The sequence below is a fragment of the Theropithecus gelada genome, unplaced genomic scaffold, assembly GCF_003255815.1.
Source record: "Theropithecus gelada isolate Dixy unplaced genomic scaffold, Tgel_1.0 HiC_scaffold_15884, whole genome shotgun sequence".
Lineage (NCBI taxonomy): Eukaryota > Metazoa > Chordata > Mammalia > Primates > Cercopithecidae > Theropithecus > Theropithecus gelada.
Window position 1 is genome coordinate 4077530 of NW_020257641.1, and position 17924 is coordinate 4095453.

The window sequence follows — 17924 nt, forward strand, 5'->3', positions numbered from 1 at the left end:
CCCAAGAGTTTAAGACCAGCCTGGGCAACAGAATGAGACTCCATCTCTACAAAAACATATAAGAATTAGCCAGGTGTGGGGGTATGCACTTTTCTTTTTTTTTTTTTTTTTTTTTCCTGAGACAGAGTCTCACTTTGTCACCCAGGCTGGAATGCAGTGGCGTGATCTCAGCTCACTGCGACCTGCGCCTCCCAGGTTCAAATGATTCTCCTGCCTCAGCTGGGATTACAGGCACGACCATGCATGGCTAATTTTTGTATTTTTTTTTTTAGTAGAGATGGGGTTTCACCATGTTGGCCAGGCTGGTCTCAAACTCCTGACCTCAAGTGATCTGCCCGCCTCGGTCTCCCGAAGTGCTGGGATTACAGGCCGCTGCGCCCGGCCTACTTTTTCAATACTTAGAGACTGGGTCTTGGTATGTTGCTCAGGCTGGCCTTGAACTCCTGGGCACAAGCAATCCTCCCATCTCCCCAGGTGCTGGAATTATAGGTGTGAACCACCACACCCAGCCATAATTTTGCTCCTAAAACAAACCAAGCTGCCAGCAAAAAGAAGTAGCAGGATCCCAGGCTGACGCCTTTCACCATGGCCACTGGGAGTGCTCGATGGGAGCGGAAAGGCAGACGGCCACGCCTCTTAGGTCCTGGAGAGAGCCTCCTCTCATCAGGAGCTGCATGGGGAGCAGTTTGAGGAAACAAAGCTCCAGGGTGGGCATTCCTGGCTCCAGTCCCGACTGCCACTCACTGGAAGCAAGATCTGGGACAATCCCAACACCTTCCCAAGCCTCGGGGTGTGCACTGAGGCAGCACCCACACTGCAGGGCTATCACGAGGTCAGACCATGCACCATGCAAGGAGCATGCACTGGGCTGCCCTTTCCACATGTGGGCACGTGGGAGCCCAGGACTGTCCTGTATATTCACTGGAAATGAACAGAGGCCGGACTGCAGGCTTGAAAGCCAGGCTGCGGGACCCGATGTGTGGGTCCCAGCTCTGCTCCCCACAACTCACCACACAGGTTGCTGTCTCCACTGCCCTCCCGCTTCTGCTGCAGGGGCACTCGATTCTGCTCCAGCTCCTGACAGACATAAATGGTCATCTTTGGCCTCACATTCCTGGCAGGAGAAGAGAAAATAAATACTAGGTGTGGTGGACCAGGCGCAGTTGTTTCAGAATATTCCAGGATGGAAACAATAGTGGGCAGAACTTGGGGAGGAAGAAAGACAGCGGTGGTGACGAGGAGGGCCCGTCATGGGGTGGTGAATGACCCTCCCAGGCCCCGCAGCCTGCCAAGGGGCGCTCTGCCCCAGACCACGAAGCTCAACATACAAGACGTTTTCAGGCAACAATTAGAGCAAGCGCTGTCTGTGGCTTGCTGTGTACCAGGTATTGTTCTCGGAACACGGGTAACTCATTTCATCCTCACACAACTTGCGAGGGAGCTAGGACCACTGCTGTCATTCCACAGTTGAGGAAACTGAGGCTCGCAGGGCAAAGGGCTTTCCCTTCACTGCACAGCACCTAAGAGGCAGATCTGGGACTCGAACCCAGGCTCTCACTCTAAAACCATGCTGTCCATGTGTGGCTATTCACACTTAAATTCACTAAAGTTAAATAAAAATTTTGTCCATCACGTCAGCCTCGGTCCAAGTGCTCCACAGCCACACGTGGCCAGCACGGCTGCAGGACGTCTCTGCCACGGCAGGAAGGTGTGCAGCATGGCGCTGCTCTGGAGTCTGCCCTGAAATGGCTGCTCGATACCATCGGACTGGCCCCAGTCCACAGCTCCCCTCAGGGAGGGAGCAGCTCCGAGCCCAGGACCACACAAGCATCTGGGAACATGGGCAAGGGGCTCAGAGGCCAAGATCCAGAGGCCAAGGCTCTCATCCAACCAAGAAGAGGGAGGGACCTCCAGGCAGGGTCTGCGGCAGCCGGTCACATCTCCCACTGCAGTGTCTCACTCCCCTGCTGTGGCCTGTACCCCACTTGCCACACTTCCTCCTACACTTGACCCCACACTGCAGGAGCCCTGCCCCCCCAGGCCAGACCACCCGCCGTCCAAGAGGCTGAGGTAGGAGCTTCCCACCACATGAGCCTCTGGCTGACTTCACAGAGAAACCAACACCTACCGGCCTTTGATGGCGTTGAAGAGCCGGATTCCATCTGCGGGACCACAGATTTGGACCAAATCATCTCGGGACATCTTCAGCAAGTCAGCACCTAAGCAGAAAAATGGCGATGCCTGTTACATGGGACACAGAGAAAGTGCTCGTTCCCCAAGCACCGGCAGACCCCATAGCACTGGGGGTAAGGGGTGGGGAAGAGCCAGATGCACCACCTCACAGAGAGAAAATGGCAAAATGCCCAACAACATCAGAAGATCACAGCCCAGGAACTGCCAGGGCTCACAACAGTGTGTACAACAGAAGCCAAAGGGCCCCCACCGCCTGCCCCGCTTTCTTTTTTTTTTTTTTTAAAAGAGATGAGGTGTCACTATATTGCCTAGCCTGGCTGGTCTTGAACTCCTGGGCTCAAGCAGTCCACCCACCTCAGCCTCTCAAAGTACTGGGATTAGAGACATGAGCCACTGCATCTGGCCTCTTCTCTCTTTTTTTGACACATAATCTGTATGCACAGATGTCATCGGCACAGGGCACTGGCCACGTGTGCATCTGTCTGTATATGGAAGTATACGGCTCGCTGGATGCTGACAATCTGAATACACCCCGGGACCCAGCACTGAGAGCAAGCAGTGGAACATTACCAGCCTCCTGTAGGCCCCTTGTGCCAGCCACCACCCCTACTCCCACCCAGGGGAGCCACTATCCTGACTTGCTACAGTGCAGACACGTTGTGCATGTTCTCTGAAGTTTCTGTACATGGGACTGAACGGTCGGCACTCCTCCTGGTCTGGCTTCCCTCTCTCCTAGTCATGTTTCACGGTGCATTTGTGTGGAATGCAGTCACAGACTGTTCGTGCCCGTTATCACCTATTATCATTGTATGTCCACACCACAATTCACATAACCACTTTGTGTGGATGGGCGCTGTGGGGGATTCTGGTCTGGACTGTTAGGAACAGGCTCTCTGAATGCTCTCATACATGTCTTTGTTCATTGCACAGGTGCGTGGCTGCCAGGTGCAGCCCCGGAGAGGCCTGTGGGACCGTAGGGTGTGTTTGGCTCTGGCAGATACTGCCAGCAGTTTCCCACACTGTTACATCCATGTATGGTCCCACCAGCAGCATGTGAGGACGGGCCCACATTTAAAGGAGCACGGGAAGGCGACTATCTCATGGGGACAGAAGCGAGCACAGCGTGAGGGCTGCCCCTTCCTCAAAGTCCAAGGGGGTCCCCGAGAGCCTGGTCCCACACACTCTCCAAGGTACGAGTATCTCAGCCTCAGCTGAAAGCCTGCCCAAGGCCACGATTCCCACCCCTCTCTTCCCACCACAATAAGATACGGTTTTAGGTACAATTCTATAGACACAATGGCTTCCTTTCCACTGGGAGTAAAAGCCGAAGTCCTTCCACTGTTCTTCCAGGGCCCCCATCCTGTCCGCGTCCCTCGGTACCTTTCTGACCCCTCCTCCCCGGGCCACTCCACTCCACCTGGGTCCCCTGCTCTGTGACCACACAAGGCAGGTGCCCACAAGGTGGCTGACTGCCCTCCTTAAGACCACAGCCGCCATTCCTCCCCCTCCTCCACCCAGTGCAGCTCAGGGTCCTCTCTGAACCCCCACCCCCATCACACAGGTCGCACCGCACTGAAATGAGCAGTCTATGCATCTGTACTGACTTACAGCTACAAGCTCCCAAGGACAGAGTCACTGTGTTTCCCCGCCCAGGGACCGTCCCCCAACAGGCTCTCAGCAAGGCCGAGCTGAGGGTGCGCAGGCGCCACTTCTCTTCCACTGCCACAGATGTCTGTGGAATCCGCCCCTCTAGCTGTGGCCAAGCCTTTACTCTGTCACTGTGGATGAGCTCTACTTGCTGGCAAGGCTCACTGCTCAGTTCACCTTTGCACCCCACAATACCCAGCTTGGGACTTCTGTCTGAGGGCCCATCAGGAAGGGCTCTGAAACGTTTTAAAGAAGGAAGAGGCCCCTTTCTGTCTCACCCATGGCTTTACCTCGATCTCCCAGGTCGTGGCTCTGGAGCCAGTGCGAGGAACAGTATTTGGGTAGGAAAAGCATAAGGGGCCTTACATCACCCTGCGGGGCTAAGGGGACTCTTTCCGGGCAGACCAGAGCCCACCATCCCCTGCAGGAGAGGGGATCTTGACCAAGTCACCCAGATGGTCCCCCTGAAGTCACGCTCACCTGGGACCTTCTGGGGACAGCGTCTCCTACGTCTAGCACCTGGCCCAGGGCTGGGGCACGTGAGCGAGTGAACCCACACTGCCCTGGGTCTCCCAGCCGAAACGACAGCGCTACCTGGGTCGAGAGCAAGTCCCGGAAGGTGGCCAGCCTTGCTACGTGTTTCCAAGATGCTCACGGGCTTTAAACACAATTCAGAGATGCTCACCCGAGAAGCTGGCAAACAGCCGGCAGAACTGCGAGAACCTGTTGCGGTGCAGCCACTGCTGCGCATCTTGGATCGAGGCTGATGGGAGCAGGTGCTGTGGGCAGAGGGGAGAGGCTTGAGATGACGGCTCAGGGCCCACCAGGGACCGCCAGCCGGAAAGCCCTGCTCAGACACTTACGTCACTGCCCACGGGCAGGGCCTCCACCGGGTGGGTCGGAGAGGTGTTGCTGCAAAGGAAAAGGAACCAGTGATGAGGACGGAGGAGGCTCCCAGGGCCATGGCCAACGTCCCGGCACCCAGCCTGGCACTTCCACTTGCCGTTAGGTGCAGGATTTGTTCTAGGCGGAATGAGTCCTCAAGAATTTCCTGAGTCACAGAAACACAGCAGGAGCCAACGTTCAATCCCTCAGAATTCCCAACTGAGCCTTTTTCAGTGGAGACAGGAAGTTCTGAGAGGCTACACTGCCCCAGTCAACGATACTCCCCTACCCGAGTCAGCAGCAGCACACCCCAGGCCCCTGTGGGCTGACCCCTGCTGGTCTCGAACTTGGAGATTCAAGTCCCAGCCCCAGGGAAGGACAGGCTGAGCAAGGGCACCCAGCGCCTCAGCGCCTGGAAGGCTGCCGCCAAACCCAAGGGTCCTCCACCGAACCCCCTGCCGGGTGGTGAGAGGAGAGGGCGGAGGGATCCCATGGGGAGTCATTTTGCAGTGAACAAGCACCCGCGGCTTGACATCCATCCACGAGGAAAAGCACGGTTCTGTTCTCCCGAGAGGGGGTGCACAAGCTTCCTCAGGGGCTAGACTGGGGAGGAGGCACAGACCTGAGCACTCTCCAGGTGGATGGCGGTGAAGGCTGCACAACAGTGTGAATGGACTTAATGCCACCAGACTGCACACTTAAAAACGGTAAATTTTGTGTTATGCCTATTTCTCCATAACGGGAAAAAGAGACCCTTGCAGGGCTGATCCCCAGACCGGTCATCGGTGAAGACAGCCGCCACTTCTCACCAAGTGTCTACGGGGTGCGAGCATCGTACACTCATTCCTCCCGACCCTGTGTAGAATTCTTACCCCCCTTTGGCAGTAGAGAAACTGAGGCTCAGGGAGGTTAAGGGAGTTACCCCGCAAAAGGCAAAGATTGAAGACTAGGTCTGCCTGAATCTAAACATAACACTGTTTCTGTGTCTACCCTCACTTCCCTGGGGACTCCTTGGTAAAATCAGGTTCACAGACAGTCTCGCTTTCTTATTAGAAAAGTTCTGTCTGCCACACACGGGCTCTGACGAACCTGCAGGCAGGAAACAGGCAGCCTCCCAGCCGGCACTCTCCTGCCTCCACCCCTGCTGCCAGCACAGGGCATGCAGAGCCCTCACGGTGACCCATGGCCCCATGTCGTGCAGCCCCCAACAGTTAGGAAACTGCCTGCAGCTCCAGCACTGTCCCGTCACAGTGTCCTCAGGGTCCATGTGGCCTGTGTGTCTGCAGAGCTGTGTGGGACAGCAATGAAGCCAGCTTCTGTGTTGTAAGGCCTGCAACCCAAGGCAGAGAGGACCCTAGCCAGACCCCCTCACCCCCACACTCAGTGATCACGCTGGACAAAGAGCCAGGAAGGGCCCCCCAGACAGCTGCTCCCTAAGGCTCCACTGTCAGGAGGGCCATTCTGCCCCAGAGGGCACCAGAGGCTGTCTCGGGTGGCTGACCTCATGCACCCTCCTCAAGCCAGTCCTGGTTTCACCAGGTTAAGTTCTGGGCCGCTGCCCCACCCGACAGCGTTTACAGGGGTGTTTCTGAGCACTAAAAGTTGTGTAAATGCTAAAGACAGTTGTGACTGCAACACGAGTTAGCTACTCTGAGACCCAAACAGAAAGGAGAGGAGACCCAGAAAGGAAGACTAAGAAAGGAAAGTACGCCCGTCTTCATTCCAGGAAACCCAGAGAAAGAAAGGTGGGACGTACCCTTCGCCGAGGCCAAAGCTGTTTGGAGAGCCATTGTAGCTTGGGGACGGGGCGCTGTTCACCTGGTAGGCCACGTCGGGCCACGGAGAGCACTGCAGGAGAGAGCACAGGGCCGAGCTGAGATCTGGAGAGGTGCTGAGTTGTGATCCCCAGGTCCTCCCCAGCAGGCACGCACTGACACCAATGCATGAGACCCCGACCTGTCAAACTGCGCTTCCCCAGCACCCACAACGAGCCATGGCCAGGCAGGTTCTGAGGGCCACAGGAAGGAAAACAGCAGAAATGTTCAGAAGTCACCCCTCGAGCAAGGGAAGCGCGCAAGGGGTCTCTCTGGGCTTCCCAGCAGTAACACCAGAGAGGAAACCTCACAGTCATGGGATTCTTGAGTCGGTCCAGGAGAGAGAAAAAACAAAACCGGCCAATTGCTCAGAAACAGCTTTTCCCGGGAGACACAAATTCGTGTAAACGTCTGTTATAGGGAGTGCTGGGCCACAGGCAACTTCCAAACAAAAAAAAATAAGCAGTAAGAGTCAGTATTACAACCTGTGCTATGTGCAAAAAGAACCTGCCGACAGGGGCAAAGGTCCTTGCGCAATCACCAAAAGCAGCTCCTCTCGGTGAGATTCAACCGTGCTCATTCCATTTGAGGCATTCTGCTAGGGGCTACGGGAGATCCACAAACACGAAAGATGTGATCCTTGCCCTCAAAAACATGCTACTATGGAAGCCAAAAACAGATGCATGTGGAGTCTCCCAAAGGAAGCAAGGATGTATAGGTTTTGCCTGCTGGAGAAAGTCCATCCAGCAGAAAAAGTTCCTCTCTTCCCTTGCCTGCAGTGATGCCTCTTCAGAGAGGGACAATTTGAAGCATTCCTGAAGATTTACTATCACCCGCCAAACTACAGTGTTGGTAAATATTTAAGTGTTGTGAGTGTGGGCTCGAATCTGTTGGTGCTAAATCCTACAGCCCAAGGAGGAAAGCTGAACAGCCGGTAGAAGAGGCAGCCAGCGCCTCCCAGGGTGGGCTTTCAACTAGACTGCACTGTGGCAAGGGCTCGGACAGACCTGGCAAGCGGCTCACCAGGACCTCTCTTCCCAGGGGCAGTCAGCAGAGGAGCAGAGAGGTTGAGGCTCAGTTAGGGAGAGAATGGTATCAAGAGGTGGGGACACTGGGCAGTGGCACCAGCACAGGCATGAACCAAGTATGGGAAGAAACTAGTCTGGCCTCTAATCCATAAATGCAGTCCTTGCATCCTGCCACTCCTTTGTGGGCTGAGGGGGAGGCAGGTGACTGACCTTCAGTCAGATAAAACGCCAGTGCACATCTGTCTGACCACAAAATTAGCTTTTACATTGTCTTGTTGCAAATATCCTTCTGCATGTACACACACGCATATACATGCAGCTGCTCGTCAGCCAAGACTGGGCCACCATTCTCTTAGATGCTCCAAGCCCCACCCCTAACAGCCTTAATCCTACCATGGCTGGCAGGGACCTTACCCACGTGGAGGGCCTTCTGAGGAAGTCCAATTACTCAATGAACAAACAGCACTACCAATTAGTCAGCCTGACTGCAGAACACAGTGGGAAAGAGTCACACAAAAATTCCCAGTGAAAAAGGAGGCACTAGCTGCAACTCGGAAAGGGAAGAGGTTAGGTACAGTGGCTCACGCCTATAATCCCAGCACTTTGGGAGGCCAAGGCAGGCACATCACTTGAGGTTAGGAGTTCAAGACCAGCCTGGCCAACATGGTGAAACCCTATCTCTACTAAAAATACAAAAAAATTAGCTGGGCATGGTGGCACATGCACGTAATCCCAGGTACTGGGGAAGGCTGAGGCAGGAGAATCACTTGAACCCAGGAGACCGAGGTTGCAGTGAGCCAAGACTGTGCCACTGCACTCCAGCCTGGGCAACAGAGTGAGACTCCGTCTCAAAAAGAAAGGAAAAAGGGAAGAGGAAGAGCAAGCTCCTCAGGAGTTCCCATGGACATATGGAGAGTTGGAGCAGGCTGGCATTGCTGTCCGGGTTAAGAGAAAATACAACCAGGCAGCAAAATAACAAGTGCCGACACCCTCCAACCCAGAGATCCCACTGAGAAAGGAAGCCTGCCGACTGCTTCCCGTGTGCAGACCTTCACACGCAGTTATTCACTACACCACTGCCTGAAACTCCAGGAGCTCAGAAACGACCCCGCATCCACCAACAGGCCATCACACATGATGCCACGCAGCTGGGTAAGGAACTAGAAAGCTGTAGGGATCAGGCACCAAGATAAGCTAATAATGGAAAAAAGCAAGGTCTGTCTATGTACACTGCTGGTGTATAAATGCAGGCACGGGGCAAACATGTGTCTACACTGGCTTCACCTGCAGACAAAGTTGGGCCAGATGCACAAGGTTTCTGACCTGGAGGGGAGACGCCACGAGGCAGGGATGGCACTGAGAGGGATATTTTCTGTTGTACATTCTGTCGTACCTTTGGAATTTAAAACTATGTGAATACATTACCTACTCAAAAACACAAAGGAACCTAAATTGGGAAAGCACAAACGCGTTCACAGGGAGCAGAGCTGGAAGTTATTTCTGAAATGCCTCCCGGGCCACTGGGTCTTATCAGATGGACACGAGCTCCAGACACTGGAACCCACCACGGCGGAATAAGCACTCTCAGAAGCACTCAGCCGAGATGGGCCATTTTCCAAGAATCTAAGCCAGCAGTCCCGCTCCTGGTGGAAGGCCCTTGAGGCTCTGTCCCCGCACCCAGCCGGCTCACCTCTGTGAGGATGGTGGTTTCATAGGACGGCTGGTATTTCTCCTTCTCTTGGGCAGTTCTTTTCTCCATCTTCTCCCGGTCAGTCTTCTGTTTCCGATCGGCTCCCTTCGGCTGCGAGCACAGAGGATAGAGTCCAATTAGTCCCAAACTGACAGAGGCAGCAGCCCCCAAGCCCTCTCCTGCTTCCCACCTCACCCAGGGCCCCAGGGTGCAGGAACTCAGGGGCAGGACAGCACCTATCTCCCCTCCCATTCCGCCTGACTGTTTCCCCACCTGAGGAACTCGGAACCTGCCACGGGTCCTGCACTCTGCTGCTCAAGGGGAAAAGATGGTTTCCCAGGGCCACTCGCTTATGAAAAGGAACCCTGGGGACCCACAAGGAATCCCAGTGCATTCCTTGGGTTACCCAGGGAGAGCAGACGGAAGTGGAAGAAGTACAGGCTGCTGGTCTGGATTTAGTCTGTGCTTGCAACCTGAGAAATCCTGGCCATAAGCTGAAAGCCTCCTTACCCTCAATGCTCAGGACACCTGCTGAGGCCCAGCTTATACTCTGTCTGCAGGGGAACGTCTCCATCCAGAGAGAGAGCCTGACAATTGCAGGTGCTTTGCAAACCGGGGCAACTTTCGAAGGGTGTGTAGGCCTCACGCCTACTATTATTCCCTTCATTTACAGAGTGGGAAACTGAGGCTTTAGGGGTTCATCAGGATGGGAGAGGATCCAAGTGAGAGTGGCCAGGTGTGCTGCATCGCAGGCTGGGCCCGCAGGTGCCACCATGGGGGCCTTCTCGACCTCACTATGTAGTCTGCTGAATATTTGCATCTTATGAGCTCACGCCTACTTGGCGAAGTCAGATGTAAAGACTCCGAGCAGTGCTGGAACCGAGCAGTTTTACTACACACACAGCAGGCTACGTGTGGTGGGCAGATGATGAAAACAGTAGTTCAAGCTCAATGGCACCTTGAGGGATTTTCATTCCAGGGTCACCTTTCTCAGGCTACGGCTTTTGGCTCCCAGATCAAGGGTTTTTAGGGAGCATCTCTTAGAGCGGTGGTCCTCAGCCTCCAGGCCACGGACTGGTGCCGGTCCCACGGCCTGTTAGGAACTGGGCCCCACAACGGGTGAGCAGGAGGTGAGTGAGCAAAGCTTCATCGTCATCTTACTGTGAAGTAAATACCTCACAGTACTTACAGCCGCTCCCCACTGCTCACATGACCGCCTGAGCTCTGCCTCCCGTGTCAGACCAGTGGCGGCATTAGATCCTCATAGGAGGGCAAAACCTTTTGTGAACTGCACCTGCAAGGGATCTAAGCTGTGTGCTCCTGATGAGAATCTAATGCCTGATGATGGGCCACTGTCCGCCCTCACCCCTATATGAGACCATCTAGTTGCAGGAAAACAAGCTCAGGGCTCCCACTGATCCTGCATTATGATGAGTTGTATAATCATTTCATTATATATTACAAATAATCATAACAGAAATAAAGTGCACAATAAATGTAATGCACTTCAATCATCCTGAAACCATCCCCCTCTCTTCCATGGAAGAAGAGTCTTCCACAAAACCAGTCCCTGGTGCCAAAAAGGTTGGGGCCCCGCTGCCCTGGAGTGATGCCTGCCCTGGATGAAGCAGGATGGCAGAGGTCACACCGGGATGTGAGTAACAGATCCAGCATCCTGGGTGAGAGTGGGGTGTGTGGCAGCCATATTCCCACGACCTGGCCTCCCTGCCCCACCTCCAGCTCCTGTCCCTCAGGAGACTCCTCTTCTACGCACAGAGGGCACAGGCAAGGGGGGGTTGTAGCCAGACCATGGCGGAGCCTGCATGCGGGGCACGCACTGGGCCTTGATGAGGCCTGGAGGGAGCTGGTTGCTCAGAGAGGAGCCCTGCCTTTCCCTTCAGTGACCCTGACACCCCACACAGCATCCCAGGGAGTGGCATCAACAAGCCAGGCTTCCCAGCAACTGGGGTGACTGGCAGAGGGAGAGGTGACAGGCAACTTGGCTCAGCTCAGCCTGGCTGGTGCGCACCAACTGCGTCTGTTATGTGAGTGGGGGCAGGCAGGTGGGAGGACACCTCAGGCATTCTGAGGAGCCAGTTTGGGGTGACGAGGGGCTGCTGCCACCCCTACTCTCTGCGGGAGATGCCAAGGCCTTCCTCGGGGCACTGAGACCAGGCAGCTTCCAGCCCGACTCCCCAAGCAATGCCTGGCATGGGTTGAGGAGCCTGGTAGACAGAGCCCCCACTCCTAAGCTTGACCCAAGGCATAGAAGGGGTGCACAGGGCACCCCATGGGGGTGGAGATGCCACCTCACTTCTCTCCTACTGCCCAGCACAATGTCTCCCCAGGGCACACACCTTGACAGCAGCAGAACTAACCTGACATCCCTGGTGAGGGAGTGAACCGCTACCTGACCGGGGCCAAGGCTGGCAGAGACGCAGTCTGCACATGAGGGGAGGTGGTAGTCAGAGCAACAGTGAACCGCAGGCTAGGCAAAGACCACAGCACACAGCCATGCAGGTGTCCAGGACCGTCAGATCCCGGAGCAGACAGTGATACCACGGGGCTGCCATGCCCACTGCTTGGTGGACGTGGTCGGCAGAATAATGGTTCCCAAAGATGGCTGTTTGCTAATCCCCAGAACCTGTGAATACGTCACCTAACATGGCAAATGGGGAATCAAGGTTTCAGATGGAATTAAGAGTGCTACGCAACTGATGTAATGGGAAGACTATCCGGGATTAACTGCGTAGCCCCATGTAATCACAGTGTCCTTACAAAAGGAAGAGGGAGGCAGACGAGAGGTTGGGGCTGCCATGTGAGAAGGACTCAGCCTGCTCTTGCTGGCTCTGAGGACAAAGGAAGAACCGTGAACCTAGAAATGGCTTTAGAAGCTGGAATAGGCAAGAGCCCCGCCCAGAGCGTTGGGAAAGAAACACAGGCCCGCTGACACCTTTAGCCCAGTGAGGACCATTCCGGACTTCTGACTGCCAGCACTGGAAGATAATAAATGCACACAGTTTTAAGTCAAAAGTTGTGGCCATTTGTGACAGCAGCAATAGGAAACAAGCAGAGCAGAGGAGCACAGCTCCCCTTGGAGGCCACTGCTCTGCCAGGAAAGACGAACACACATCCCTCCTGCCACTTCTGCCTCCCACTTGGGGCCGACATCACTGACTAACCAAGACGTCCCAAAACACAGAACTGGGCCGGGGCCTCAGAACCCTGTGCCCACAGCTCTCAGGCAGCCTGGCTGTGTGGTCTCCTGAGTGCAGACTCCATCAGCTCATCCTCAGCCCTCTCTCCTGCAGCTGTGATGGTGATAGCGTCCCCAGATCACGGCCCAGTGCTCACTGTGGCCCTGGCTCTGAGAAATGGCACCATCCCTGTCTCCAGGGTTGTCCCCCGGTTTATGGTTCTACCCGTGGGCATTTATTCCCACTTCCATTCCAAGCATGGGCCCGTGCCTTCGGTCTGGGGGAAGATCAGCACACACCCAGCTTTCTAAAGGGTCTGGTCTAAAGCAACTGCCTCTTGGGTCTCCAGACCCAGAAGATGGAACTTTCTCAGCAGGCTCCAAATACACTTGAATGGGAAACAAGAGGAAGCTGGAATAAGCACCAGGGCTGGTTACTCAAGGCAATTCCGGCCCAGAAGGTGGGTCCACTACTTCTCTGCAGACATCTGCCAGAGTGGCCCCGGCAGACAGGGCCTATAGGGGCTGGGGACTGTGGGGCTAGGGCCTGCTTGGACATGGGTTGCCCTCACGCCCTGAGAATGATGCAAGCTCATGCAACCCTCCACATCTCCCTGAGGCCACACAGGACACTGAGCTGTTTCGCTGGCTACTATCTTCAGGAAATAATCAGTCCAGATTGAAGAGATGGAAAATAGTGACAGGCGACTGTAAGGAATGAAGCAAGGAGAGAAAAGAGAGACGGTCCCCCTGAAAATGTTTCTCTAACAGGAAGTCACTGCAAAGAGAAAAATGGCTTCAAGTCCTAAACAGGAAGATCTGAGGCCAGGTCTCCAGCAGGGAGGGACTCTTGCTTTGATTTTTAAGGAGAATCCAGACGTGAGCACCCGTGAGCTACTATAATGTGCTTGGGAGGAAAAAAAGCTAAAATGTACAAATCCAATCATTCTTATAGAGTAGCGCTGAGGACCGACAGCCAGGACGGACATCCACGCCGATGCTTCTGCCAGAAGCTGAGCAGGTGCCACAGGTGAAAATATGCCCCCAGCAGGGCAGCAGCAGCCTGTGGTGCCTGGACTTGCAGCTTGTGCACATTAGGAGTCCAGGTAGAAGCCATGTGCTAAAGGGATGCTGCGTTCCTTGCCGGGCCTCTAAGAGGAATCTCCAGGGTCTCTGCGGGTGACTGTGACCACGGGCCAGGCCAGCAGCAGGGCAGGGCAGAGCCTGTGAAGCCATCCTACCTTGAACACCTTGATCTGGCAGCTGGCTGAGTGCAGGTGCTCCGTGTACTCCCCATTCTCGTTCTGCTTAAACGTGTCAATCTGGACCCGAAAGGGCACTCCCTTCTCGCCCCCGTGCTTCCTGGGGGTGAATTCTGTGCTGATGCAGTGTACCTGGGAGGAGAAACGTTGGGCAGGTGGCAAGGCAGTACCAAGCAGGGCCCTGGATCCCCCAAGCGCCCCCTGTATGTGGAGGTGTCCTTCCCTGCCTGGTCAGTGCAGGCCTGCCCCGACCTTCCTGCTCTCCCCGATACTCTGTCCACTCCATCAGGCCGGTGGCCTCCCTGCTCCCCTCCCTGCAAAAGACACACATCCCCACTTTTGTCTCTTTACTGTGGAGGCCCTGCCTGACCAGTTAAGTCCCCACCACTCCCCAGGTCACTGACCCCAATGACCTCAGCCTAACTCCTCACCCAGATTCCTTTCCCTTGGCAAATCCTAGATGGAGGGCAGGGACCACAGCACAGCCCTAACCCCTCTCTAACGTCCTGGTGTCCAAGCTACTCAGGCCAGGCTGGAAGCATAAGCAGAAGGCTGGAACCATTTCTGTATTTCTGGTAAGTTCCTACTACATAAATGGACTCGATATCAATGTATTGTTATAATACTGCAATAATATTATAAGAATCCAATATATAATTACAATAATAACAATGTAATAATTTTTAAATATATTGAGAATATTGTAATTGCAAAAAAAAAAAAGAAAGAAAGAGAGAAAGAAAAGATTGCTAACTTTTATTGAGTGATTCCTAGGGACCAGGCAGTGCTAACAGCTCTGTATTCATTATCTGATCTATAAGATGGGAGGTTAGAAAACTAAGAGGCTCAGAAAGGGGAGGAGACTTGCTCAAGGACACACAGCAAGCGAGAGAGGCGGGATCAAGGCAGAACCACAACCACAACAACACAGTCACATCCTTCACCACCGTGATCTCACGTGGCATGTAACAAAAGGCTGGATCCACACCAGCGCTTGACAACAAAATAATTCATTCAATAATAGAAACTATAATAGAAAACATGTTTACTTTCAAATGATTTATGTTGGGAAATACTCATGTATAAAGCTTATATATTCTATGGGCAAAACCCAGATAGAATTCTAAAACCCTCCCCACTCTGTTCCCTAAATATGGACCAACGAGCTCTGTGACTCTTTGCAACACTCATTCTCTCTCTCCTGCAGTTTCCTTCTCAGTGACAGGGAGCAGAAGCTCATCCAGACCCTTCCAGATGGGTTAGTTTTGAGAAACTGCAAGCCGGCCACCCCGAAGGCTAGGTCTTCCCCTGGAGGGCAAGCTCCCTGTGGCCCACCTGGATGAATGCAGAAGCTCTCTTCGCAGGATCCCACAAAAACTCCACTGCATTCAGCTGGGTCGGGCTGGCCCTGGGGTCCAAGATACCAACAGACAGTGGAATATCTGCATACACACACACACACACAGAAAGTGCAATTGTCAGCCTCTCCCAAATATTTCGGGAAGGACCCCCGTTACAGGTCCCAATTCCTTCACCCCAATGTGAAATGCCGAAAGCTCTGAAAAAGTTTTGCATAACTTACTGGACGGAAAGCCTGACCTGAACCACAAGCACTGTGTCGTCTTCACCCCATTATGTATGAACCGTCATTTTATTTTGCTACAGAAATATGACCGTGCTTGGCTACCTGTTGGAGATGTTCCCTAATGCTCTGGGTACACACACCGTATTGGCATTCTAGCTTCTGAATTTCAAAACCCACCTGGCCACAAGGATTATGGGTAAAGGACTGTGGGCCAGTCCCTGAGGCCCCAAATTCCATTTCCATTGCCGATCTATCTCTGTGATGCTCACGGTTATCTTCAACACTTATCAAAATCCTTTAAGGCACCATCCTTCCGCAAAGCCTTCCCGGAACTCCCTGTGAGCAGGTCTCTCAATTCCACAGACCTTTCTTTTCCACTGAAAACGGGTACTCCTTGAGGGCAGGACCCAGTGTATGGTCAGCTCTGCAAGCTCCCGTGGGGTTTTACACAGAGCAGGCGCGAGCTAAAACGCCTTCTCGGCATAAGTCCCAGTGGCATCCAGGAAGAACCCAACATGGCGTGGGTGCCTCGAGCCTTGCCTGGCCTCTCCCGGCCAGGAGACTCACCGATGTCCAGGATCCGGTCTCCCGGCCGGCTCCACCGCCAGCCCTCCAGCTGCTGGTGCTCCGTGTACTGCAGCCGGCGATCATGGAAGACCACGCGGATGATGCTCTGGGGAGGGAGGCCAGCAGGGGAACAAGTGACCGTGGGGACCAAGAGGAACCCGCCTCTTTTCCCTGAGCCACAGCAAACCCTCCCACCTTTGAGGCCCCTTCTCCTGGAGTTTCCTTTCCCAGTTCTCAAGCTTCGCCCACTATCCCCTCCTCAGATCCCAGTAACACTAACAACAGCAACAACAGCGATGACTACCATTTGTCCCGGTATTACTAAATGCTGTGTGTTTATGTCTAATTTATTAACCCTTTTGTGCAGATGAGCAAACTGAGGCTCAGAAAAGTTCAATGCTGCCAGCCCATCTAACCCCCACCTAGGCAACAGGCTCCAGAGAAGCCAAACAGGGGCTGTCTCACCATTGAGGGCTGAGCTGAACCTGGCCTCTCCCTAACCTTCCAGTTACTCGTGCCCAACTCCAGCAAGCCCAGGTGCCCAGACCCTAATCAGGTCCCTCTCCCTGAGGCGGTGAGAATGGCCTGTGAGGCTTACCTTGACATATTTTGTGTTCAGATCTTGAAAGTCGCCCAGCTTCCGATTCTCCAGTAGTCGGATTTCGTAAGACTGACCTGGATGGGGGTTAATGGGACATTTTCCATTTCTGAGTGTTCCTAAATTTGGGGTTCATCCAGCTAGCAGCCTTCTCAATACCCTCAGTGCCCATCCAGGCCTCAAGGCCCTGGGGAGCAAAGCAGAGAAGAAAGCCCACAGCTAGCTCAGCTCACTCTCTGGACTGACATCAGTCTGTCCACCCCGCCTGGTCGAGCCTAGGATACCCCAGGCAATATACCGTGTGACCCTACTAGAGACAGCACCTCTACAATGTTCAAACAAACAGAATCCAGGAAAATACAGTTAGCATTAAAATCTCTGAACACAAACTCATACGTCTCTACAAACCCTCCAATACATTAGGATGGAGAACACAGCTACTGAAATTCACATTACAGGGTAAATAACCAACCACAGCCTTTCTGAGAGCAGGTTTGAAGGAACGAAGAAGCCTGTTAAACATTGTCTCTAATAGGAGAATGCAAAGCATGTTCCCCAGTTAAAAGAATTCCATGCATTTGAAAGGGTATGGAAATTATATTCAGGGACATATAACCAGCACAGGCTGGACAAAGAATATAAATGGAAAAAACATCCAGCCATAATAACAGAACATTTAAAAACATCTATGAAATCTGAAGGAAACTACACACATTTTATTGAAATATAAAATATACCATGAATAAACAGGACACACCATGCTCCCAGAAGGGAAGACTGTTTTTTTTATATATATATATCTCAAATGATGTCAATTTTCCCAAAATTAAATGTTGAACTACAATTTTACAAGACTCTAGCATATATCGCAACTTAACAAAGGGTGTTTTACAAATAATACAATAAATAATTTAATAATTGGTATTGGTATATCTAATTAGCTTTTTAATTTTTTATTTTTAATAATTATAGACTCTTAAGAAGTTATAAAAATATGGCCATGCACAGTGGCTTATACCTGTAATCCCAGCACCCAGCTGAGGCAGGTGGGATCACTTGAGGTCAGGAAGTTCGAGCAGCCTGACCCATATGGTGAAACCCCGTCTCTACTAAAAATATAAAAATTAGCTGTGGTGGCGTGCGACTGTAGTCCCAGCTACTCAGGAGGCTGAGACAGCAGAATCACTTGAACCCAGGAAGCGGTGGTTGCAGTGAGCCAAGATTGCACTAGTGCACTCCAGCCTAGGCAACAGAGCGAGACTTGGTCTCAAAAAAAAAAAAAAAAAAAAGGACATTAAAGTCCTATGTACCTTGTGCCAGCATCCCCCATCACAGCACAGCATCTGATGGAACCATGGTACACTATCAAAACTGCAGATCTTATTTCGATTTCTCTGGATTTTGCATGTTCCCTCTCTCTTTTTCTGTAGGCTAGTATGTGTAGAGATCTATGAAATTT

At 53.1% G+C, this 17924-nt stretch overlaps 1 protein-coding gene across 1 annotated transcript in view; it reads right to left on the reverse strand.

The window, feature by feature from the left end:
- The window catches only part of LOC112617148 (transcription factor CP2-like protein 1), a 69597-nt gene that overhangs the window by 16449 nt on the left and 35224 nt on the right, over nt 1-17924 (reverse strand). Inside the window, exons 3-12 of the mRNA XM_025373884.1 lie at nt 16466-16542; nt 15868-15973; nt 15051-15157; nt 13695-13847; nt 9258-9368; nt 6482-6573; nt 4704-4752; nt 4526-4619; nt 2129-2219; nt 1011-1114 (exon numbers count right to left, since the gene is read on the reverse strand). Coding sequence (XP_025229669.1) covers nt 1011-1114; nt 2129-2219; nt 4526-4619; nt 4704-4752; nt 6482-6573; nt 9258-9368; nt 13695-13847; nt 15051-15157; nt 15868-15973; nt 16466-16542 — 984 coding nt within the window. The remainder of the gene's footprint in view (nt 1-1010; nt 1115-2128; nt 2220-4525; nt 4620-4703; nt 4753-6481; nt 6574-9257; nt 9369-13694; nt 13848-15050; nt 15158-15867; nt 15974-16465; nt 16543-17924) is intronic.